Source organism: Lactuca sativa, chromosome 1, assembly GCF_002870075.4.
Source record: "Lactuca sativa cultivar Salinas chromosome 1, Lsat_Salinas_v11, whole genome shotgun sequence".
NCBI lineage: Eukaryota > Viridiplantae > Streptophyta > Magnoliopsida > Asterales > Asteraceae > Lactuca > Lactuca sativa.
Window position 1 is genome coordinate 42,167,882 of NC_056623.2, and position 25,188 is coordinate 42,193,069.

General features: G+C 38.1%; 3 protein-coding genes across 3 annotated transcripts; all 3 read right to left on the bottom strand.

Annotated features, from left to right (window-relative positions):
* Positions 1-3,080: 3,080 nt before the first annotated feature.
* LOC122194949 (protein ALTERED PHOSPHATE STARVATION RESPONSE 1-like) lies at positions 3,081-4,565 on the bottom strand. Its single transcript, XM_042896370.2, has 3 exons — positions 4,363-4,565; positions 3,414-4,284; positions 3,081-3,216 (listed from the first exon to the last, which is right to left on the bottom strand). The coding sequence occupies exons 1-2, from the start codon at positions 4,563-4,565 to the stop codon at positions 3,564-3,566; spliced, it is 924 nt and encodes a 307-aa protein (XP_042752304.1). The 3' UTR covers positions 3,081-3,216; positions 3,414-3,563.
* LOC111910505 (protein ALTERED PHOSPHATE STARVATION RESPONSE 1) lies at positions 4,421-6,526 on the bottom strand. The gene has a single exon (XM_042898112.2). The coding sequence runs from the start codon at positions 5,585-5,587 to the stop codon at positions 4,832-4,834; it is 756 nt and encodes a 251-aa protein (XP_042754046.1). The 5' UTR covers positions 5,588-6,526; the 3' UTR covers positions 4,421-4,831.
* Positions 6,527-8,309: 1,783 nt separating this feature from the next.
* LOC111910497 (uncharacterized) lies at positions 8,310-24,729 on the bottom strand. The gene is made up of 10 exons (XM_023906336.2): positions 24,561-24,729; positions 24,170-24,280; positions 23,620-23,693; positions 9,868-9,970; positions 9,465-9,515; positions 9,194-9,341; positions 8,964-9,102; positions 8,775-8,875; positions 8,460-8,613; positions 8,310-8,381 (listed from the first exon to the last, which is right to left on the bottom strand). Exons 1-10 carry the CDS (start codon positions 24,727-24,729, stop codon positions 8,310-8,312), a joined length of 1,122 nt encoding a protein of 373 aa, XP_023762104.2.
* Between the last annotated feature and the right edge of the window lie 459 nt (positions 24,730-25,188).

Consider the following 25,188-nt stretch of genomic DNA (forward strand, 5'->3'; position numbering starts at 1 on the left):
GAGCTTTAGAGTCACAAATGTCACTCCTCTAATGGCTTACAAACACCAACTAGCAAGAGGATGATTTGAGAGAGAGGAAAGGGAAGAAATCAGCCAGGGTTTTTTTGCTTTAGCAGAGGTGCCGATTTCCCTTGCCCCAAGGGTCTATTTATACTTGTAAGGCTCCTAGGGTTTCACCCTTAAACCCTAGTTGGATAATCTTTTACTCAAAGCAATCCAAATCCTTTCCAAGATAAGCCCTTGGACGATTTGTGGCTTATCCTAAGCCCTAGAAATCGTCCAACCCTATCCATAAAGGATTTACAGCCCAAAGTGTAACTAACAAACAATTGACAATTTATACCCTCTTATTTAATTAATCTCTTTAAGTTACCAAATTAATTCTAATTGATTTATGACTTATATTAATCAAATAATAATACTAGTATTCCTTATATTATTCTCTCATAATAAATCATCCTGTCAAGTTGCTATGATGAAGGCAACCCAAAAGGACCATGCATAATCGGGTCAAATACTTGCCTAATATAGTTGCAGCCTTAGACACTATTCCAACAATTCTAAGGGATTTCCTAGAAAGCAAACTCGTTTTTTCATTTTTATAGGTTCAAACGTTCAATTTTTTGTTCCATATTTTGTGGAATTTTGTTATACATGAAATACTTTTATCTTACCAAAATATGTATTATACACATACGTAAACATACATATATGCACATACAATATATAGAATATATAATAATAAACAAATGCTTTGAGTAATGTGCTATGGTGGTGTACATACGTACATAACACAAGTGTCTATATAAATTATTTAAGTCTAGTAACAGTCATGGTTTAATTTGTTTAAGTAACACAAGTGTCTATATAAATTGATCATTTGTATGCTAGTTCCTCGGAAATGCCTCGGAAATACCGAGGGAATACCTAGGAAAGTGTAGTAAGTACGACATTCGTATGAAAAATGTAGGGACAATGACTGTATTCTCTATTAAACTCGATATGATTTATTTTGTTACAAGGGAAAAAAATGCTAAAAAATTATTACTAAGGAAATACCGAGGAAAGTTGGGTATTGATAAAGATCCTAGAAAAAGCGTAGGAAATACCGAAGGAATACCAAGGAAAGTGTAGTTAGTACAACTTCCATAGGAAAAATGTAGGAACAATGAGTGTATTCTATATATAAACTCGATATGTTTTTGTTGTTACAAAAAAAAAATTGTTAAAAAAAATATTACTAAGGAAATACCAAGGAAAGTTGGGTATTTATAAATATCCTAGGAAAAGTGTAGGAACTTCCGAGGGATTTCCGAGAAAAGCACGTTTATGATTATTCCTAAGAATTTCCTCGGTAATTGGTAGGTAATACCGAGAAATTCATTTTCCTCGGAAATATCCGTAGGAAATCCCTTCTTTTTCTAGTAGTATAATTACCCTGATGATGTTGAACCCTCCCATGCACGACACACGTGGATGCAAATTTGTCAATTCCTCTCACACACACACACTCTCTCTCTCTCTCATACACACATACATAGTATCAAAACCCAATGATTAAAGTTGCCAAACCAATCCCCCTGTTAGTTAAACATTCTTTTAAAACAAGAACTCTTCATATCCATTGATCAAAATCTGAATATTTAACTACTTATGAAAAAAAAACCTAATCATCAACCGAACACTTTTGGAATGTCGATGTAAAACTTCAGAGTTACGATGGATCACATTAACCTACAAGAGGTATATGGTGTGTTTGTCAACTTATTTACTTCCTTGGTGATTAAGGATTTATAGCATAATTTATGCATTACATAGGTGTTATCGGTTGTTTTTAATACATTTGGCATGATATTTAATTACTTCAAATATTGTGTGTCTTCTTCCATAATTATTCTTGACATGTCGTTGCTTTCTTTGAAGATTCACCATGGTGGTGAGTTCACTAAGTAAAATGGTAGATTTAAGTGCAATCATTGTAAAAGGTCAACTAACGTACTACCATTTCTTAGTACTTAACATGGCCTTGGATTATGATTTGTTGGTACTAGTAAATGACTATAATGTCCTAAATCCATCTGAATATATATGTCGCAAAAAATAATTTTTGTAACCATTAAATGGTCATACTAGGTTACACATATATACTTCATGATACCCACTCAATGCACTGCAAAAAATAAAGAGGTACAATGACAAGTACTAACCGATGTTGTGACTAGTAACCAACATGATTTATAAAAGTCAGCTAAATAGCTCTTAAAAAACATGAAATAGATATCAAGAACAGTTCCCTTAACTATTTAAGAACCATTTCATAATAATTACAAAAAGAAACCTTACTCTAACCTATACAAACAAAACTAAACCTACTCTCACTCTCGTAGATTCAAGCTATCTACATTAACACATATAAAAGCTAACAAAATAAAGACAAACTAATAGGAGTAAATCCTAACATTTATTGGTACAAAGAGTTTTAGGGTTTGTGTAACGAAGATGACTACTCTCTCAAATTGTGATAACCACAATGTGAAACGTTATATCTCTAACAAATCATCATAATCAGGCACCATATAGGACACAAGTTACATATCACCCCCTGGCTTCGAAATAGTCACGGACAACCCTCCATCCTCCAACTATCTACATTTTTATAATTCTATCAAATTTATAAACCTGAAACACAAACAGTCAAAGTTAGAACTACTAAATTCACATTCCCAAGTATAGATTGAGAAATGTTAATCATCTTTTCAACAAAAGCTTTAAAATCTCAAATTAACAATCGGATTCCATGTAGTGGAAATCTTTATTAGGTGCTTAAAGCAATCAGTGTTACAAACTGGATTCCATGCGACCAAAATCTTACTCATTTTGTGTAATTATTTGATATTTTTCTTTTTCGTAATTCCGAGCTATCATATCATGTCGTGTATATTTATACGTAAACTTTTATGTGTCGTAACCTACACATTAGGTGTTTATATTCTCATACTTGAAAATATTTGTCTTTGTTGATTTTATGATTTAATTGATAAATTTGATGATTTATTTGGAAAGGAACATCCTGACAAATGTGATAGAATTTTTAGAATATTTGCAAATTTATATAAACTTTGATTTTACAAATTATTTGCAGTATATATTAGTCAGTAGCCAGTGCCAGTGGGTCTTACATAGGTGGGCCAATACTGGCCTAGCTTGAACATGGGCCTTAGGCCATCCACAATGGGAGTTGTATGAGGGTTTAATAGATTAAATGTGAATATAATATAGAAGAGAGAGAGTGTAGAGTTTAATGGTGTAATGAAAAGTAATGAATTTTTTAATAATTAAATTGAATGTGTATGTTTTCTTTCCTATGTGGCAATCCATGCAACTCTTCATGAGTTTAATGGATTGGAGATGACCTTAGTTTAACTGTCTAACATACAAAGCCCAAAAGTAACCCCATTCTCCCTAACGATAATCTCGATTTTTTGAAGCGTATCCTCTGTAGTCCTGTCGCCCTTCTGGTTAATCTGTAAATTGCGTACCACATTTTTACTGGATTTTGTAAATTAGGTAAAAACCAAAGAACGACAGCGCTCGGACGTGCCCGCGAAGACCAACGACAAACCGGTCTTCTTATTCATCAACGACTTATCCTTCACCTTAATGCACTGCCGCCGATATGCCTCCTCCTCCTCCTCCAACCTCCGTTTCAACGCCTCCATCACAATCTGGTGCTCCGCAATCACCTCTATATCATCCACCACATCTGTTGGAGTTCTCTTCGCGATCTGTTTATCACACCATTCCTCAAACTTTCGTGATTTCCTGGTTATCTCCCTTCGAGTTTCCTCACACCTCTCTTTCATCTGCATCTCGTCTGATTGATAATGAATTATGGTAGAAATTGCAGCCGCGAAAGTGTTTATAGCGGTTTTGACACCTTCTTCTTGAAGCTTCTCGAGTTGATCTTGCCAGGTACGTAACAATGACTGAATCTTAGGGTTTTGAGGCTTTTGCTGAGAGGAAGCTTTGTCTCTTAAGTTGTTATCGATAGACATGAGGTTTAATTCTAGCCAATTATTGAGAGATTTAACATACTCTTTCTGGTGTAGAATAAGTTTTTGAAATCCAGAACACCACATCTTGACATGAACATGGAGTTGCTTTGTGTTGCTATGATTGTCCTCGCTTGTTTCATTCCGGGATTGAGAGATTTTGATTAACTCCTGCACCATCTTCCATTGGTTTTCATGTTGCTTTCCCATTCTCTCCCACATTGTGCCCATTCTGCAAACAAGTTTTGAAACATTTTTACTCATACTTTTTCTCTGGGTAGTCTTTAATCTTCTTTGCATCTAAACTTACTCTTTAACAAGCTGAACTAGTTTTGGGTACAATTGCTCATCACGAAGGCGATTGATTTCTGAAACGGTTGAATCAATGGAGTGCATTTGCACAATGCATCTTGTGTGCAGATGACTTACTATTCGCATCAATGAGTCGCTACTTGTTCCTCGCATTGTATGTTTGTTTAGTGAAGCAATCTTTTTCTTGTACACATATTTCATCTCTTCACCTGCCTGTTGTGTATCAGATTAAATCATTATCATAACATTTTATACTACAGAAACAAAAAGTTGGACATATACCTTGACTTCATCGTATAGCTTCTTCTCCCATGCTAGTATATTGTCTAGTATTATGTAATGAGTTTGTTTCTCTTTGGGAGCATAATTGTCCTCATCATCATGATTAGAAATTTGGTCTCCTTTAAACAAATGTTTCCATGTAGTGACTCTTGTAGAATGATCGGTATGGCCTAAATCCAAGCATTTCAAAGGAAAGATGATATGTGAAATGTATGAAAGATAAAGTGATTAGGGAACCATATGATATATATACCAAGATTATCTGCAGAATTAGAGTCGTGTTGCAACATATTGGCCTCAATAATCTTTGAAAACTCATGAGCACTCTCCGAAGCTTTCACAAAACCATCATCGATCTTTGTAATTACATGTAACAAGTCCATACTCTCCACATATTCTTTCATGGATGACAGTAGTGGTTCTTTCTCACTCTCCACCACTGCACGATGACGGCAGCCACCACCACCGTCATGTCTCCTCTTATCATCCGCCATCGTCCTCTGAATATCAGGTTTCCCGATTCTGCTACCCTTGCCATCAACTTCAGTCAATTCAGACCCAATGACGTCCTCGATTGATGTAAAAAAGAAATCCCATGGCATGATTCCATCGTTTCCCGGCGGAGGAGGTACATTCTCGTTTTCCATCTCCTGTTTTGATGTACGAAATCTGCTACCACCATCGGGTTGTGGTGGAGGACGACGGGAATCATAACGGGGATGTGGCGACGTCGGGTGGAGATGATCAGCAAATTGGAGCTCCCGTAGGGCGTAATTAGTGAAGGCGGCACCGGTATTTTTTAGGGCAGCGGCGTAAGCTAAGTGGGCGGCGGCAAAGGCGTAGTGAGCGGAGATTGCTTGTTTCATGAACTCTTTTCTTTCCTTGCATTGGTTAACAGCTTCTTTGTTCTCCATCCTAATCGTTGATTGCGAACACCCCATATTTCTTCTTAGTCTTTAATCTTTATGATCTGATAAATCTTTCGAACCTGAGAATTTTGGGCTCGTTTTTTATGCATGTTGGTATGTATGTAAGTTAAAACAAAGTAGCAATATCAAGGTTGATAATCAGAATAGCCAACAGGTATCAGGGTCGCAACAGAGGTCAAACTTACGAGTTTAAAAACAAATGAGTTAAATATTATAATAAAAATTGTTTACTTCTAAAATTTTGTTAGCTGGTTAATAAGTTATTGTGATTATAAAATAATTTTATTATCATAATAATCTAATTTTTAAGGGGAAATTACTTACAAGTCCAACGAAGTTTCCAAACCGTTCAAAAAACATCAATAATGTTTTGTTTGCTCATGAAAATCCAACAAACTTAACATTTTTTTAAAAAAAAAACCCAACAAAGTTTTCAAACCGTTCAAAAACTCCAATCAGGTTTTGTCTGTTCAAAATGTTAAATTCGTTGGGTTTTTTTGAACAGATAAAACATAATTGGGGTTTTTTGAACAGTCGTTGAGCTCGAGTCATCTAAAAAATTGTATGTTTTAAAAAATCTTTTAACAAGTTGTATTATTTCGTTTTTTGTATTTTGGCTATTCTTTTATTTTTACATAAACAAAATTATCACAAACCTTGACATAGAATGCTGGTATACATACAGTAGTAATAAATCCAAAGCTTTCAAATTCTAGTCATCCATTAACAGACAATAAGTCTGCTTAAATGTCTTCATAAAATGCCAACCTCTGGCATCTTATTAATGCATCCAAGTGATGTCCAGTTGTTGGTGGAGGTTCAGAAAATAAACTTAGTTTGCTTCGTTTGGCATTAGCCTACCCACAGTATCTTAATTCTCTGCGCATAAGTTTTTTTTACGTATAAAAACAATTTATTTATCATTTTTACACATAATACAAAATACTTGTATCTTTATACCGATAATAACAGTATAACAACATATTGCTTGAAACTTGTAAAGTGCTTATAACTTTTGGATTATATAATTGGTAAAAAAAATATAAAAGTATTTACTATTATGGATAAAAGGTTATATGTTAATATATTGTTGTTATATGTAAAAGAAATATAAGTGCATCATCAAGTTGCCTAAAACATAAATTATATTTTGCAAGTTTCAAATTACATACTGTTATTATCAACAAATAAATGTTAGTATTTACTATGTTGTTATTATGGGTTAAAATATAAATACGTTGTTATTATTATAGATAAACAAAAAGTATGGTAATAAAAATGAAGTACAATAGTAGTGCAAAAAAGCATGGGTTATACATGTTGGGTAACCTATTATAACGGATTAGCTAGGTTGAGACAGATGATATTCTTCGGATTAATTTGCAAACATTTATTTGTATATATTTTTTTTAAGAAATAGTTGAAAGGTTTAATCATTAAAATGATCAAAAAGATTATCACATCAACTTTTAAACGTTAATCACAAAAAAATGACATCTATTTCACAGTTGTTTTGTTAAACGGAATCAACATTTCACAAAAAATGTCCATTGACAAAAATTCGCATCTTGCAAAAAGAAAAGCATTTTACAAGGTCTTTTTTTTTTTGGCAAAGATAAGTGCCTGGTTTGTGGTAATATTCGCAAGGTGGTGATAATTTGAACATGGTTATATAACTATATTATCAAACAAAATCTTATTTTTTCATAATAAAATAAATTAAAGGATTTTGATCATTTGAATGCACCAAGGACAAATTTCAACTTGTTTAATGCATCCAAGTATTAATCTACTTTACTTCGTTTAATCTAGAGCTGCATAAATGGGCTTCCAGCCCAACCTTGCCTGCAGATTAAAAACCCAGACCGGATAAAAGCAACGCCTGATGAAGGTTCGATCCGAAAACCACTAAATCATGACATTTAGGCCCATAGGCTTTGCCTGAGCATTCGTTCATTCCTTGTGCCAAAAATCAAAATACACCGGCATTTTTGGGCTTGTCGGTTTTTAAAATGTTTAAAATCGCTCATAAATTTAAATGTCATTCAAGCTCCGACAATCAACATCACTAGAAAATGACCGACGTGATGAAGAATGTTGTATTGGCCAAAGAAGAAGATGTTGAAAAGATGAGTGAGGTTACTTTTGGATTCAACACCGATGAAACATATTCTAGAACAAATCGAAGAGAAGAAATGGACAACCAAAAAAATCCATGAGGATGATTGATGGATAAGAAATGTCAAATATAACACTAATAGTAAACAGTCAACTTCCATGAGTGTATGAAAAACATGTATAAATCATGAGGTAGTTCAAAAGCTAGCTTATAAGCTAGTTCATAAACTAAAATAAGCTACTTTTGTGGTTTTACTAAATAGTAGATTACAACAAGCTAACTTATAAGCCAGTTTATTTTTGCCAAACAAGCCTAACTAATAGAATGATCCGCCTAGTTATTGCACAACCCAGGCCAGGGTCTGCCTGAAAGCCTGGGATAAATGTGCACCTCTAGCGTAACTAGTTAGAAGATTAATTGCAACTAAATTTGTGGTCAATGGGTTGAAATGGTTGCAAACATAATCCTATTCCTATTTAGTATTAAATCCAAAGTTTGTGAGTATTTCAGCAAGATTTGAACTTTAAAGAGATGTGTTCTGTCTTCCAAATTCATAGTCACAACTACCGTTTTATCTGTTAAACTACTGTGAGTTATCATTTATTTATACATTCATCATGGCAAAAGTGAGAATTGTATTGAATACAGGTGTAAATTGTAATATGTGTCCTCAACCTTTAATTTTGTCTTAAAGAAAACAACCAAAATGCAAACTTAAAGAAAGTGCTCTTTTACAAAGCGCTTCAAATTTTTGGTTTTTTTTACCTTTCTTGCATACCTGATTTCCCAGAGTTCTAGATCCTGTCCTCGATCGTAATTATTCGCATACTGAGGGATCTCTGTAAGATCAATTCGTGAGCCAACAAACGTACATTCCATTCCATTTTGAAGAAGCTCGTGGTGTTCTGCATCATTTATTGTTGCCAAACCACCATTAGAAACCAAAAGTGGTAAACGACTAGACAAGACAAAACAAGCTTTCTAGTGCTATTTTTCATACGGATGATGAGGGCATTTAGGTCTTTTGCACTGACAAGAGATAAGAGTATCACTCTAAAAAAGAAGGGATCTCTACCTGTTTCATCCCTTACATAACTTCGAAAACATGAATACCTGTTTGCAACGACGTCAAGATCATCAAGACTGAAATTGTAACGTTTTTCAATTGCCAGATATAACACCTGAAATAAGAGAATTACATTATCAACTACACAAAAGTAACAGTGAAAGTGCAACCTCTTTATGCAAGTATGTGTTTTTAAATGGTACCTTGTTCAAACCGTGTGACATCAACCTCTCTAAAGTAGTAAATAATGCATCGATGAGGTCATCGCTATAAATTACATCAGCAGCTACCAGCAAAGATGCCCTCTCAAGTTCTTCAATTTCTGATAAATTCCAACCATAACTAGATTACAAACAAACAGTCGAGTTCTAGTCAACTAAGAAATAATAATACAAAAATGTTTTTAGTTAGACTGACACATGCTCATCCTCACCTATGAGAAGATGTTGAATTGCTTTGGTTAGGGGGCCATGAAGCCTTCCAATCAAGTTCACGTACATAAACCCAAGTTTTAGAAGGTAGCATAACAGAATTAAGATGCACATTCCTTGCACAATTTTCAAGTATTTCCACCCCATGATCTATAATATAAAGGTATCAGTTAATTTGCAATGCATCCTATTTGTTTAGGAGCTTAAACAAGAGGGAGGGACATAACATGGGTATAGCCATAGGTGTATATATGCATGAATGAATACCAATACCTGTCAGAAAGACTGTTTTTGCAACCCTTGCAAGTAGCATACCAACCAAGCCTTTACAAAGATAAAATGAAAATTTTGTCATACAAGCACTTATGTTTTACCATTTTTATGTCTAGAGTTTCAACAAAGATGGGAACTGAAATGGAAGGTGTACAGTTAAAGCTAATTAGTAGCATTTAATCAATTGATTTGGAATGCAATATTGGGGCTTTAATTACAAAGTTGGAAGATTGAGGGGCTGTTTTTTTTTCATTCAGTACCGTATGGATAAAATGATATTTGTATGGAAAAAGTGTCGTATGTATAAAGCTGTTTCATTTCTAGTGAAATTTTAATGAGGTACATTCCAAGTGAAATTTTAATGAGACAGTAAATTCTTTTATGAGATGCACTTCAAGTTTACCTGTACCAGCACCAAGTTCTATTGCCACAATCCCATCAAATTCAGATGTAGTGAACATCTTATGCAAAACAAAATCAGATAGGACCAATTCCGCTCTCCATACCTGATACAGAGCAAGCATAATAGCCTTGGAAAAGTAACACAAAAGAGACACAAATACCACAAAAAAATATTATGCTTATACTTAAGTATGGTAAAAGAGACTGTGACATCCCCAAAATCACGGCCAGAAAAGACCGGTTTGTTTATGCTTTGTTTAAAAATCAGAGTTACATTTTAAATGAAAGTGTTGCGGAATTTGTCCCAAAACAAAAATATGATAAAGATTTATCAAAAGCATTTCCATAGAAATGTATTTCATTAAAAGACTCGGGATGTCATGTTCGTACAGATCAAAAGCATAAACAGTACAATATAAGCCTTACTACATTATTTCATATCTACAGGCCTATATCCGTAATCCCTCGTCCAAAACATCACACCTATGCTCATGCGCCACTACCTGTAATACATAAAACTGAGTGGGTCAGGCTTGGGAGCCTGGTGAGCACATAGGGTTTTCAACCCACAATAAATAAGTTTATTAATTTCATCGATCAACAATAACCCGATTACCCGTTCCCGTTATCCTCACTTTACGTCCCTAAACACCTATCATAAGGGACCTATGTTGGGTTGAAGATTTGTTCAAGGGTTGCATCTTTGGGCTCGGCTATTTGTTTATTTAATTTGTATTCCGGTTTGGGCCTGTCCAACCGAGAGCCCATTATGTTTAATATATAAGTATATGCTTGCATGCATATTAGGTTAAGGATTGAACGATTGATCTAGAGTATAACGATAGTATTTACAGATTTCTTTATCGTTCTTGTAACCTACCAATCCTCTATAGTTGATGTTCTTAATCGAGCTCTTCTGAGGATTTTGTTTTAATCATTCGACACGTTTGATTCACTCTTGCCTTGTTCTTATTTTCGTGTTCTTGCTGTTTTATATTTACTTACCTGTTTAAGATCTAATCGATCTTCAAAGATTAAAGTTTTAATCTCATCAATTGGTATCAGAGCGGGAGGCTGTGTAATCGATACACATCTTTTCTGTGAAAAGGTTTCAATTAGGGTTTTTCCGCAATCATTGATATTTATTGAGCCGTCATCTCATTATTGACGTATCTTGATATTTATTGTTTTTCCCTAATCTGATTTATTACAAGTCTGATCTTTAAACAGGTTTTTCGATCATAATGGACGAGTCGCAATCAAACCCCATCAATATTTCCAACAGCATCGGTTCAACCACGAAGATTCCAATCCTATATACCCATGATTATGAAGTCTGGGCGCATCACTTTGAAGACTACGTTATAGTATCTGAGGACAATGGATACCTCATATGGGAAGCAATCATTAATGGACCTTTTTCTCACTCTGCAACGTCAAGGCTTATCAAAACTCAAAAGGAGTACAATGACCTGTTGAAGGATGTTAAAGATATTGCGCAAGATGAAAAGGATAAATTCCAGTGCAATATTAAGGCATTAAGGTTGATCAGATTCGCCCTTCAGTCCGACACCTTCAGGTTGGTCAGCTCATGCACGACGGCAAAGGAAGTTTGGGATAGACTTCGCGAACTGTACTCTACAGACGAGGATCTTGAACATTCTATCCAAACCTTGCTCTTATCTGAGTTTGGAGAATTCAGGCAAGGAGCCGAAGAAACTGTGACCCAGACGTTCGATCGCTTCAATCATCTTCTCAGCAGGATGATCAAGCATGACATCGAAAGGAAGCTTATCGAGCAGAAGGTTACGTTCTTAAATGGTCTAAGGTCAGAATGGAGAGCTGTGGTGTCAACAGTTAAAGCCCATGAGCAGTTTAAATCATACTCTTTGGCGAAACTGGTGGGTATTCTCAAGTCCCAGGAGAAGATTGTACTGCAGGAGAAGAACGTTGTTTCAAGCCTTGGTTCGCTGGCCCTCCTGTCAAAAAGTAAAGCTGTGATGGAGGATGAAGACCTTAACTTGGAGGAGTATGACCTCACGTCTGAGGATTATGCTATGATGGTGTCTAACCCCAAGAGGTTCATAAAGAAGAGATTCCCCAGCAATAAAAACCGAAACTGGCAGGGGAGTTATAGTTCAGAAAAAGTTAACAATGAACCGAAGGTTGAAGAGCCCAAGAAGGAACCGAAGGTGGATGGTGATTCTGGAGTAAGCTGTTACTACTGTGGTGGGAAAAACCACTATGCTAAAGATTGTGTCCTTAAGAAGATGGCTGAAAAGGATGATGAAAAGGATGAGGAAGCTGTGCTGCAGAAAAGGCTCAATGAGATGAGAAAGAAGAAGTCTACCGCTAACCCTTCTATGAATGCTCTTATTGTGCAGGGTTCGGTTGCTGATGACGAGTTCGGTAGCGTGGAAGTCTGGTCTACCGACTCAGAAGACGATGAAGTGAGGAAGCCTACTCATGGAAAGGCTTGTGTGGCAAAGGAGGAGAGCAGTGGAGGAAGATGCTTCATGGTGTCTGATGTATCTCAGATGAGGGGATACAACACTGATGGTGGAAGCAATGAACCGAAGGGGCAGGAGGACATGTGCTTTACGGCCAAACCACTCAGCCAGCAGTTCAATGAGCTTGATGAACTGATAAAGAAGGTACAATCGATTTTCATTTCATTTAAAGTACCACAATCCTCATATGAGAAAGAACTAAAAAATGTTAATACAAGAATTTCTCATCTAGATAGTAGCTTAACTCAAACTCGAGTCACCAATTCTAACCTAACTGATCAATTAAGCAGGGTGTCTTCGAAGAGTGAGGAGCGTCGCATGTGGATCGAGTTGAAGGAGTCTGAATTAGTTAAAATTAAAGACGAAAACATTTATTTACAAAGAGACAATTTAAAGTTGTTAAAACAGCGGAATGTTTTTTGTTTAATTGCAAAACGTCTTTATTCTAATATTACTCAGCTTCACTTGGACTGTGAAATAGGACAAAAGATCCATCGCATGATTTTGCCCTTCCTTGAGTTTAAGGAGGATGAAATTGATGCCGAAGCTTATAACTGTGAGAGTGTGATATCATCTGATGATGTCAATCCGACCTACATGTATGGACTGGACAAAATTGAGTCCTTCATTAAATCCAAGGACCACAAGGACATGCTTAAAAACCTTTTGGATGAAAATGATAGACTTAAACTGAGAACCGAAACCATACAAAAATTTGACTCGTTAAACGCCAACTTGAGCTCAGAAAACAAAATAGATGTTGAAAATGCATCTGAGCTTAATGAGGACGACAACATGAGTGAAATTTCTATAGAGGACACGGTTGATTGCTCAGAATTTGTAAAAAGCGAACCTATAAACCACAAAAATCTAATTTCTGAAAATTCTGTGGAGTTCGCTCGATTGTCCCAGCAAAAGTCCCCGATCTTAGCAGAGAAAGTAGTTGTATATCAAAAGGTCAGGACCACTCCAAATCAAGTATACAAGGTCACTGGAGTAACCGAACATCAGACGGCTGAACTCACAGCTATTGTAAACGAAGACAATGCTGATGGCTGTGATGAGTACTTCTGGTCCGCTCCGATAGATAATGCAAACGAAACGGTAGGCTTATCAGAAAGAACCTCTTGGATGAGTAAAGGTAGATACATACCTGAACCCTTGAATAAGCCATATAATTTCGATGAGCCAAGCACCAGTGGTACGAAAGACATTCCTCAAGAGAATGAAAGTTCGGCAAGAGAAGACGTTCCCTCTACTTCCTCGGTTCAAAGTGAAACTCCTACAGTTCAAAATGAACCAGCCAAGGAGAAACCAAAAATGAAAGCTAATGTTCATCATCAACCGAAGCAGATGAGAAATAAGAAACGTGAAAGGAACCAGAGATACAGGAAGAATCTTTCTGAAAGGAAACAATTCTGGCAATCCCAGAATGCATACTTCTCCCATCAAGACAAGAATCTGAAGTTTGAGAGCAATCCTGTCGAAAAGCCTGAGAGCCACAACAACCGAAAGCCAAGGTTCGGTTCGCAAGAGAATACCAACCGAAAGCAAAGGTTCGGTTCTGAGAATGACTTCAACCGAAAGCATAGGTTCGGTTCACAGAACGACTCCAACCGAAAGCAAAGGTTCGGTTCTGAAGTCAAAAGAGATCAAAACTCTAAGGTCAGTCCCTCCAATGATCAAAAGCAAAAGGGTCACCTAGAGTCTCCAGCCAAGAAGTCCTCTCAATCTAACCCACTCCTTCTAGTTCATCTAATTCTTCTACTTCTACCAATTCCTCTCCATCTTGCTCTAAAGCTCATTCTGTTCATTCTCAAAAATCTCATTCATCGGCTGAACAAAAGGGCAAACAGAAGGTTTCTTCATCCACACCAGAGTCTAAACCAAACGCACCCAATCCTAATAAAATAAAAGTTTTTACCATTAAAAAGAAAGATGAAACAACACTTATAAAACGAACATATCTTGTTGACATCTCTCTTACTGTTCCTGTTCCCATGAAAAGCTCACGTGGACCCAAGAAACTTTGGGTTCCTAAATCTGCTTAATTTTTGCAGGTTATAAGTGACGAGCAGTTCGACGAAGAATGGTACATCGATAGTGGCTGCTCACGTCACATGACAGGGAGGAAAGAGGAGCTCAGAGAATACAGATCTCTTGCAAATGGTGGCAATGTCAAGTTTGGAAATAATTCTTTCGGCACCATAAAGGGATACGGGATGATAACAAATGGTGACTTTGCTATAAGGAAGGTGGCATATGTGGAAGGACTACAACACAACCTCATCAGTGTATCTCAGCTTGTTGGAGGTACAGGTCTTAAAGTCTCATTCGACGATGAAGGTTCTGAAATTATTGAGAAAAAGACAAAGAAAGTAATTCTCAAGTCGGAGCGAAAGGGTGAAATGTTTCCTTTAAACCTTAAACCCATCAAAGGAAACCCAGCTATATGCTTGCTATCAAAAGCTCAATCTGACGAAAGCTGGTTGTGGCACCGAAGACTCTCTCATCTCAACTTTAAAGATATCAACCGACTTGTCACTGGAGGTCATGTTAGGGGTCTTCCATTACTCAAGTTCGATAGAGATCATTTGTGTGCTGCATGCGAAATGGGGAAGCAGAGTCGTCAAAGTCATCCATCTGTAATTAACACAAAAGTTGTTGAACCACTCGAACTACTTCATATCGATTTGTGTGGTCCATCATCTATCGAAAGCATCGGTGGTAGCAAGTATATTCTTGTTATTGTTGATGACTTTTCACGATTTACATGGGTGTTCTTTCTAAAGCTCAAATCTGAAGCGACTCATAAGCTGAAAATGTTTATCAAGCAGATTGAAGTACAGCTCAAAAAGGTCGTTCGCAACATCAGGAGCGACAATGGTCTGGAATTCAAGAACAGGGAGTTTGAAGAATTTCTAGCAGAAAAGGGAATAAGTCACAACTTCTCAGCTCCCTACACACCTCAACAGAACGGAATTGTCGAAAGACGAAACCGATCTTTATGTGAAGTTGCCCGAACTATGCTAAGTTTCGCTTCCTTACCTCTTTATTTTTGGGCTGATGCTATTTCTGCTGCTTGTTTTACACAGAACAGGTCTTATCTCAACAAGCGATTCACGCTCACACCTTATGAGATACTAAACAACAGAAAGCCCAATGTGAAATTTTTCCATGTGTTCGGCTCACGGTGTTTCATCTTTAACTCTAAAGAACACCGCAACAAGTTCGATGTCAAAGCCGATGAGGGAATCTTTTTGGGCTACTCTCTCACTTCCAAAGCATACAGAGTCCTAAACAAGCGTTCGAGAAAAATTGAAGAGACATATTACGTGACCTTTGACGATAGCTATGTCAAAAAGCTACAAGCCAAAGAAGACACCGCTGGGGAAATCTTTCCTCAATCTGGCCAAGTCACAGTCTCGATCGCTAATCTATACGAGAAATTTCTGGAGCTCTTTGACGAACCAGAGAAAGCTTCTCTCTCAGAAGCAGGTGCAGCAGACAACAAGGTAGACCACATGAAGCAAATTGTCGAATAAGCTGCCAGGAGAATGAATGAAGGAGGATCGACTTCTGATGAACCTCCATCCAACAATGCTTCAGTAGAGGGGGAGCCAAACTCACATGTCGAGGGGGAGTCAAGCTCTACAACTGCAACCGAAAGTGTTTCTCCAACTGAAAGTGCTTCTCCAACCGAAGGTGCATCAACGCCGACAAGTCCAGCATCACAAGAAACCCCTGAACCTCAAGTTTCTCAAAGCTCATCAATCGAGGGGGAGCATGATGATATGACGCTTGACTACGATAGCCGATCCGAGCCAGAAGAAATTATCAATGCTGAACTAGACCCAACCTTTGATCCGAATTATCCTCCTCTTACCAAATGGACCAGAGATCATCCTATCTCTCAAGTGGTTGGTGATGTCTCTGAAAAGGTTCTGATCCGATCACAACTGAAGGCAAAGCAGACATCCTTATTTTCAAAGGTTGAGTTTTGTATGTTTAACTCGTTCGTATCAAAAGTTGAACCGAAGATAGTTAACACTGCCCTCGATCACTCTGATTGGGTTCAAGCAATGCAAGACGAACTGAATGAATTTGAAAGGAACAAAGTCTGGCGCCTGATTCCAACTCCACCAGATGCCTCAGTTGTTGGTCTCAAATGGGTCTTTAGGAACAAAATGGACAAGGAAGGGAATGTTATAAGGAACAAAGCTCGTCTGGTAGTAAAGGGATACTGCCAGGAGGAAGGGATTGATTATGAAGAGACTTTCGCTCCCGTAGCTAGGCTGGAATCTGTAAGAATATTTCTTGCTTATGCTGCCCACAAAAACTTTGAAGTTTTCCAAATGGACGTCAAGTGTGCGTTTCTTAATGGAGAACTCGAAGAAACGGTGTATGTGGAGCAACCTCCTGGGTTCGTGAACAAAAAATAGCCAAATCATTGCTATATTCTGGATAAAGCTGTGTATGGACTTAAACAAGCTCCGAGAGCCTGGTATGAAACGCTAACTAAATTCTTAAAGATGTCTAAATTCAAACAAGGTTTGGTTGACCCAACCTTCTTTCGCAAAAAGGAAGGTAACCACCTTATGATAGTTCAAATTTATGTCGATGACATTATCTTTGGCTCTACGAATCCCAGCTTAATAGTTGAATTCAGAAAGTTGATGGAGACTAAATTTGAAATGAGCTCAATGGGTCCTATTAACTTTTTCCTTGGTTTAAATATTAGACAGGGACCCGAAGGCATTTTTATCAATCAGGAAGCTTACACGAAGACTCTCCTAGCAAAGTTTGGTATGATGGGAGACTCCAAAGTCAAAGTCCCAATGGCATTCGGCACCAAGCTAACTCCATCCCTAGACAAACCGGCTGTCGATATCACGCTCTATCGTCAAATGATAGGCTCACTAATGTATCTTACTGCTAGCAGGCCCGACATCATGTTTTCTGTGTGTTATTGTGCTCGATTTCAGGCAAACCCACGCGAACCTCACTTGCTTGCAGTGAAGAACATTTTACGTTATCTCAAGCGAACCACCTCCTTAGGTCTATGGTATCCTTCCAACTCAGGCTTTTTCGTTCAAGCCTATTCAGATGCTGACCTTAGAGGATGTGGACTCGACAGAAAAAGCACCACTGGTGGCTGTCAATTCCTTGACGGGAAGTTGGTAAGCTGGCAATCCAAGAAACAAACGTGCGTGTCGTTGTCTACTGCCGAAGCAGAATACATAGCCGCTGCATCCTGCACCTCACAAGTGATTTGGATCCAGAGTCAACTTCGAGACTATGGACTCAATATGAAGAAGATCCCACTATATTGTGACTCTGAAAGTGCAATTAGGATCTGTCATAACCCAGTGCAACACTCTAAAACCAAACACATAGCACTGAGGTATCACTTCATCAAAGATCACGTGGAAGATGGAAACGTCGAAGTTCACTTCGTAAGAACCATTGATCAACTGGCCGACGTCTTTACCAAAGCTCTTCCTGAAGCATCATTCAACAAAATACTGCAAGGGCTAGGTATGATGGAATCAGAGTCAGTACCTCACACTACCTCTCAACCTCAAACGTAAGAAGCGAACCCAACCGAACGTTCGAGTTCGGTTAAACCATCTGACTCGCTCATCACTTCAAAGGTAGTTTTTCTTTGTTGTATATTTCTTGTACAAATTTTTTTTGTTGAAAGCATTTTCCAATTGCATATCTAAATTCCTTGGTTTCTCAAAATTTTCCAAAACCGAAACCAACCGAAGGTTCGGGTTCGGTTTTTCAAAATTTTGTTGAACCGAAACCAACCGAACGCTCGGGTTCGGTTTTTCAAAATTTTCTGGAATTGAAACCAACCGAACGCTCGGGTTCGGTTTTTCAAAATTTTCTGGAACCGAAACCAACCGAACGCTCGGGTTCGGTTTTTCAATTTTTTCCAAAGTTTTTTTTCTAAGTCTTATTTTTTATTACTTATTTTTTTATTTTTTTTCTTTTATTTTTTTTAATATATCTCAAAAACTTCAAAAATATCTTTCTCTTTTAATTTTGTTTGTGTGTTCATTCGTTTATGGGGGTATATTTGTTGGATTACTTAAGTGTCCCTAGAAGCATGTTGCTGTATGTGTCCCAAGCCTCATAAGATTTTGAATAATAGCCTTCATGACCTGGTATAAACAAACCTTGTCTTCCCAATAAGGCTACCACATTTATTCTAATCGTGAGCTACCTCACTCTCTTCTCACATGAGTTAAGAGTTTCCTGCTTGGTCCTTCTTTTCGCAGCAGAGGTACTTTATCTTCTTACACCATCTCCATTACATTTCTCCATTACATTCGTTTCATCAACGTAACCCTTGAGACTCTCAGAAATTACCACTGAGGTTTATGGTTACACAACATCTGTGTTTATGATCTTAGTTTCGTGCCACTACGAGCTGAGTGAAACCCAAAATTCAACACCTAACGAATTGACGGATGTATCCTACTAAAATCTCAAAAAAAAATTGTGTGATTCCTATGAAATTGTTAAAAACCATAACATTTCTTCCCTTGGGATCCAGTTTTTATTTTTCTGAGATTTTATATTTTCCCAGCCAACTTAAACTTAACTCCTACCTACTTGTTCAACAGACTACACCGGTCTCACAAGTACTTTGATCACTTTCTTTCTTATTTCAAGATTAGAACTGTTGCATCAAAGCGAAAGCCACCCTAAAGTAGCCTAACTAAAAGAAGCCTTTCAACACTTCTTAAAAAGTGTTTGATCGTAATTCAACGGGAATCCACATTAACACTTTAAGGTCTCTCTTGACCTTGAAGGAAGAGATTCGTGCCCGGGATCATCAGTTTCGTGTCATTATTGACATCACAGTAAATCCTAAAAAGAGTTGCTTTATTTCTTTTCTTTTTACACTCTTTGCACGAAAATCTTTGATTTTCCAAAATTTCGTTACTAATTAATTTCAGGATGATTTATTGCATTGGCGGTTAATAATTAAGACGTGGTCAAAAATCATCCACGTGGGCAGTTTTTCAAAAGATGCCGTTTAAAACGATAAGACGAAAGGTTGCTGACTCGGCGGGAGTTAAAAGGATTGAATTTCAAACGACAGTAAAAATGGGGGGCGTGTGGATTTGAAACGCCCATACTTTTACTGACATCATGGACGCGTGTGCGACATCCAAGCGACATCCCTCTGGCACTTAAAGGCGCGTGAGGATTTGAAGGCGAGAGTTCGGGTTCGGACGGCTCTCAAGGAGGCGAAACCCCTCAAAGAGGCAACACCCCACCCCGATCTCCTACACCAGATATGGAAATCCACAACTCACCCATCCCTTCACCCACTCAAACCATCCCTACTTCCATTCCGACCATAATCCCCACTACCACTATTCCTCCAACCTCTTTCCCTATACCACCACCCATTTTCACATATACCACCACAACCACTACAAAGGTTACAACCAACGTATCTGATACGGGGGTTCATACCACTACAACCGAAACACCACCTGTAACCGAAACACCACCCGTAACCGAACCACCTCAAACCGAAACCCAGCATACAACCGAACCTACCCATACTCTACCACCACCCGAAACTACCCCACCCCACACTCCACCTGCACCTACCCATACAAACACACCCCCAGCTTCACCACCCCCATCATCTCCAGATAATGCCTCTGATGGAGATAGCCCGTTTCTTGGCGGCGACAACATGACCTTCGATTCGGTCTACTATAGTCCGTTTCAGGTTCAAAGTGATGAAGAGGATGATGCTCCAGTGACAAAGAAACATCTGAAGGAGCTCAACGAGAAGGTTGATTTACTTCTCGCCTCATCTTCCAACCAACAGTCCTCTCTATCTGAAGCTGCACTTCAAAAGATTGTTGATGCCTTCTCCAGGGCTCAGCATGATTCGGTAGCCTCAGCCACTGCCGCCATAGACGCCTTTACCAAAGCGTGTAAGGCTGCGACCGCAAAAGTCGATAAACTATTCTCAGACGCCTCTTCTCTGTTGACGTCATTACAAGAGAGTGCGGATTCTACAAAGACAACTTTGGAACCGATTGTTCAGCAATTGGCAAAGTTCGTATCAACGGAGTTGACCTCGTTTGCCAACCTTCGCCAATCAATAAGCGACGACAACTTGGCCCTTCGTGCCTCCATTGATGAGCGCCTTGCTAAGCTACAAGAGGATCTTGCAGCTGAAAACTCTTTAATGGACGTTCTGGCAAGCAAAACCACCGCCCTAAAGGTCAAGAGCACACAACTTTCAAACTCACAACAACAGCTTGAAGCTCTTCGATCCGAAAGGGAGGTCATCAAGACATGTGTTTCGGATGTCCACGTTGCCTTATCAAACATCCTAGAAGCACACGATCCAATTCTCAACCATTCGGTGACGCGAACCCTTGCTGAAAAACTTTCTCCTGCCATGGACCTTCTCAGCAAAATAGAAGGCTTACCCAGTTTCGTGTCCACTCCGAAACAAGGGGGAGAAGAGTTGAAGTCCGGATCGAAACCACCTCCTTCCTCCAAAGCTACTCACACAACCGAACCACCTCCGACTGGTCAAGCTTCGGGTTCGGGTGTGAAGGATAAAGGGAAAAACATAGCTGAAGATGAAGATGAAGATGATGAAACCATTGCTGACCTGTTAAAACGCAAAAACAGTCGCAATGTGGATGATGATGTCAATCGTGTGGCGCGAGAGGCTGAAGAAGTCAAACGCATGCAAAAGGAAGCCCACGATCTCCTCGAGAGCAGGAAGACTCTCTTCCCTGCCTGGACTCGGGAGCGCATGATTAAAGAGGCCATAGACACTCCCAGCATCTTATGGCTCGAGCCGGTGATTTCGTTCGACTGCAATAATTCTGTCGATTCGCAGTTCGACATGCCGCTGACTCGAAAGGCGTTATCTTCCACGCCTTCTCAAATATCTTTGAAGTCCCTCATCTGAACGCTGAGCTTGATAGGGAGCTCATCGACTTCTATCTGAAGGCTGCTCGTCCTCAGTATCTAACATGGAGCGCCCAGAAGATAGTGAACGTTCGGGTACTGAAGCCTTACACCGAAGGAAGGTTCATAAACGTTCGGTTCAAGGTGATTCGAGGATCTGCAAGAACTGCACATCATATTTCCCTGGCAGATCTACCGAACTTAAATCCTCATGATTGGATCGTTCTGCATAACATCCTCTTGAAAAACGAAGCTGAATATGGTCCGATCATAGACCATCTCAAGAGGATGATTGTTTGTTATATCATGGAGGTAGCCCTAATGGATCAGGAGGTTGCCACTGTCTTCAAGAAGAAACCGAAGATAGCTCCTGTGGGATCGGCCAGTGATCTCAATCAGATGAAGATGGGCAAGATCGACCCGAGACGCAATTCGGTTATGTTCACTAGAGCAGAAGGACAGAAATGTCTCTTTGCTTTAGCTGACAAACATCTTTACACCACTGCTTGTCTAGAGCATGTGTTATCGATCATTCGAAGGTGTAAAGAGAATTCAGCGGATGATGTTAAGTACTTCAATGACATGATCCAGTGGTACATCAGGTTTAGACAGACGATTCTGGCTCTTATCTCTCGTCTGTTTAACACTGTGAAGAAGAAGGTACCTACCTCCGCTGCTGGCCCAAGTAACAAGTGAAGATCTCGCTCCAATTGACGCAAAGGGGGAGATTGTTGGGTTGAAGATTTGTTCAAGGGTTGCGTCTTTGGGCTCGGCTATTTGTTTATTTAATTTGTATTCCGGTTTGAGCCTGTCCAACCGAGAGCCCATTATGTTTAATATATAAGTATATGCTTGCATGCATATTAGGTTAAGGATTGAACGATTGATCTAGAGTATAACGATAGTATTTACAGATTTCTTTATCGTTCTTGTAACCTACCAATCCTCTATAGTTGATGTTCTTAATCGAGCTCTTCTGAGGATTTTGTTTTAATCATTCGACACGTTTGATTCACTCTTGCCTTGTTCTTATTTTCGTGTTCTTGCTGTTTTATATTTACTTACCTGTTTAAGATCTAATCGATCTTCAAAGATTAAAGTTTTAATCTCATCAACCTAGCCTAAGGATCATCATCGGGACGGACACTACTGCTAAGGGGATTCCTCAGCAATAAATGTCCTAAAGGCAACCATGTGGGGGATGGAGTACACCGGTGAACATATCGTTCACAAACACCTACAGGTTGCGAGCCTGCTAGTGTTCCACTGGACTGTCTAGAAGTGTCCTTAGGCCGTGATTTTGGGGATGTCACAATCCTTCACGTAATTTTAGCGCTTGCTTCTAAATTTTAGTCTAATATTTAACATATATATATATATATATATATATATATATATATATATGTACGTATACATGATTTATACTTTATTTTAATACGTAAATATGCTATTATAATTTGTAACTCGTTCATACGAACTCCGTTTTTGACGTTCTTTATATCCACGCGTAGGTGAAGACGTACTCTACAACTTTCGTTTAGACTCCGTCGGCTAATTTTGACTTTATTTTTAAAGTTATATTTTTAACAAGCCGGGACATGATTTGTCTGTTTAAAATCTCATAACTTCTTCATACGAAGTTAGATTTGGGCGTTCTTTTTATCGATGTTCTTAGTTTAACATATTATACGACTTTCGTTTAGATCACTAAGGCTAAATCTCGCTCTATCGTAAATTCACTATTCACGCTTCCCGGTATCGTGTCGGTTCTGTCGTGAAACTTCGACGGGTCATAACTTCTTCGTTATAACTCGGATTTCGGCGTTCCTTATATGCACGGAAACCTTGAGACATATTCTACAACTTTATGTAGAGATATCGGGATTATCTCACACTTTAATTTTGACGCTCATTTTTATTCTTTATTAATTATACATTTATAATTAAATAATAAACACATATAATTCACATAATACTCAAATATTTCATCTTTATTACTTCAAAAAGAGTTACAAGAGTTGACCTAGACTATTACATTGACAAAGATGCTTAGCCCTGAAACCCAGACGTTACAGAGACAATGCATACAAGCACACCCCCACACATAAAAAGCCCAAACCCTTTATAAACATTACGTGATAACATGCATTTTCCACAAACACACACTGACACACACACACACACAAAGAAGGCTCTATACAACCAAACTTCCATAATATGAAGTTCATTACTAGTTTTCAAAAAAGTGAAGGTTAAACAAAATCATTTATTACCTGCAAACCAACGTTTGAAATTGATGAGGTGATATTATGCTGGATAGCCAAAACAAGCTTGTCCTTGGAATATTCTGGAAACAAGACGATTTCTCTACAAATTATACTTATTTGCAAGTAAGAAAAATGCATACATGCATAAGAGGTACTCACTTCATGAACATCAATCAGAACATGTAGCAGGCCATGTAAGCGAGTGCATATTTAGCTATTTCCTCGATATTCAATTTTGTTAATTTATTGATACGTCTATTACATGCCACAAAATTCATAATAATGCACTTTCATGGACTAGCCGCAGTTTAATGGTAATATGTTTCCAGAGAGGTTAAAAACCTGGGATCAGGTTATGGAAGCCAGCTCGCATTGCTCAAGTGCATCTTAAAAACATATAGTAATTCTTTGAATACTTGGTTGTGCATTTTAGTCTAACAAGCATTTTCTGATTCCTTCAGTTCTACTATCCTAGTTTCAGTTTATTTGATCTAACACTAACAGTAAAGTTAACCAGAGCTAAACTATAAACGATAGTAAGGTAAGCATAACTCACTGTTGCGCCTAGGTAAAGCAAGATCGCCATCATCATCCAAGCTAACTTCCTGGTTCTGATTTGAATTATCGAAGGCTTGATGTTCATTTTTGCTTCCAATGTACTCAGCATCTACATTCCATCATCAACATAAAAAAATACCTAATCTCAAAATTAGGAACTAATGCGTGTTCCAGACACATGTTCATCACGTAGTTTAATCATAATCGGGACTTCAAATTCAGATTACGTTCTCAATCCGATCCACATTTTATCGCTTAATTTGTGGAGATAGTCCGGTTAAAGAGTCCAAAACACGGATACATGCTAAATCATGTTCTAGAACTTCAATAGACGATTAATCATCGTAATCAAATAGAGAGGAATTATTAGAAGCAACTACTAAGTTCACCTCGTGGAAGTGAGAAGGCGAAATGAGAAATGAATGATCCTGAGAATTTTGGCGGACATCCTAGGTGGATCTTGTTCATTACATGATCCTTCGGAGTGCCTTTTGATGAATTTGCTATCTCTACTGCAGCTGGTACTTGAATTAGTTCTCGACCGTTATGGTCGTGCATTTGATGAAACCCTATTTCGAATTCTGAAAGTGTGTACAGAGTTTACTCTGTAGTTTGTACTCTGTACCCTCGAATTTGAAGAGAAGTTCCAAAAAATTGAGAGAAAGAAGTTTTAGGTGGTGATTGCTTTTCTACAAAGGAAATAAATTGAAATTAACCCTAAAAAAATCATAAATGGTCCATGTGGTTTCCCAAAATCTGAAGTTTGGTCCCTGTGGTTTAAAAACGTCATTAGATGGTACCTGTGCTTTCAAAACTTTTGACGATTGGTCCTTATTTCTAACTCCGTTAAGTTTTGTCCGTTAATTGAAGGGCGTTTTCATCATTTCACTACTACGAGGACCATTTATGATGTTTTCTAGAAATCAGTTTTGAAGAAATATTTCAGTTTTGGGTAGGATCTGTCATTAAACAAACTGCAAGGACCGAATCTATTAAGATTGCAAACCCGACTGTCTT

What these genes read in the sequence shown, in the direction of transcription:
- LOC122194949 (XM_042896370.2), bottom strand. Translation starts at nt 4,565, where the DNA reads ATGAAATATGTGTACAAGAAAAAGATTGCTTCACTAAACAAACATACA. An exon ending in CTAGTTCAGCTTGTTAAAGA is followed by an intron (nt 4,285 to 4,362) that starts GTAAGTTTAGAT and finishes ACTTGTTTGCAG; the next exon opens with AATGGGCACAATGTGGGAGA.
- LOC111910505 (XM_042898112.2), bottom strand. Translation starts at nt 5,587, where the DNA reads ATGGGGTGTTCGCAATCAACGATTAGGATGGAGAACAAAGAAGCTGTT.
- LOC111910497 (XM_023906336.2), bottom strand. Translation starts at nt 24,729, where the DNA reads ATGCACGACCATAACGGTCGAGAACTAATTCAAGTACCAGCTGCAGTA. An exon ending in TGCTTTACCTAGGCGCAACA is followed by an intron (nt 23,694 to 24,169) that starts GTGAGTTATGCT and finishes TCTTGTTTCCAG; the next exon opens with AATATTCCAAGGACAAGCTT. An exon ending in TGTCACACGGTTTGAACAAG is followed by an intron (nt 8,876 to 8,963) that starts GTACCATTTAAA and finishes CTCTTATTTCAG; the next exon opens with GTGTTATATCTGGCAATTGA.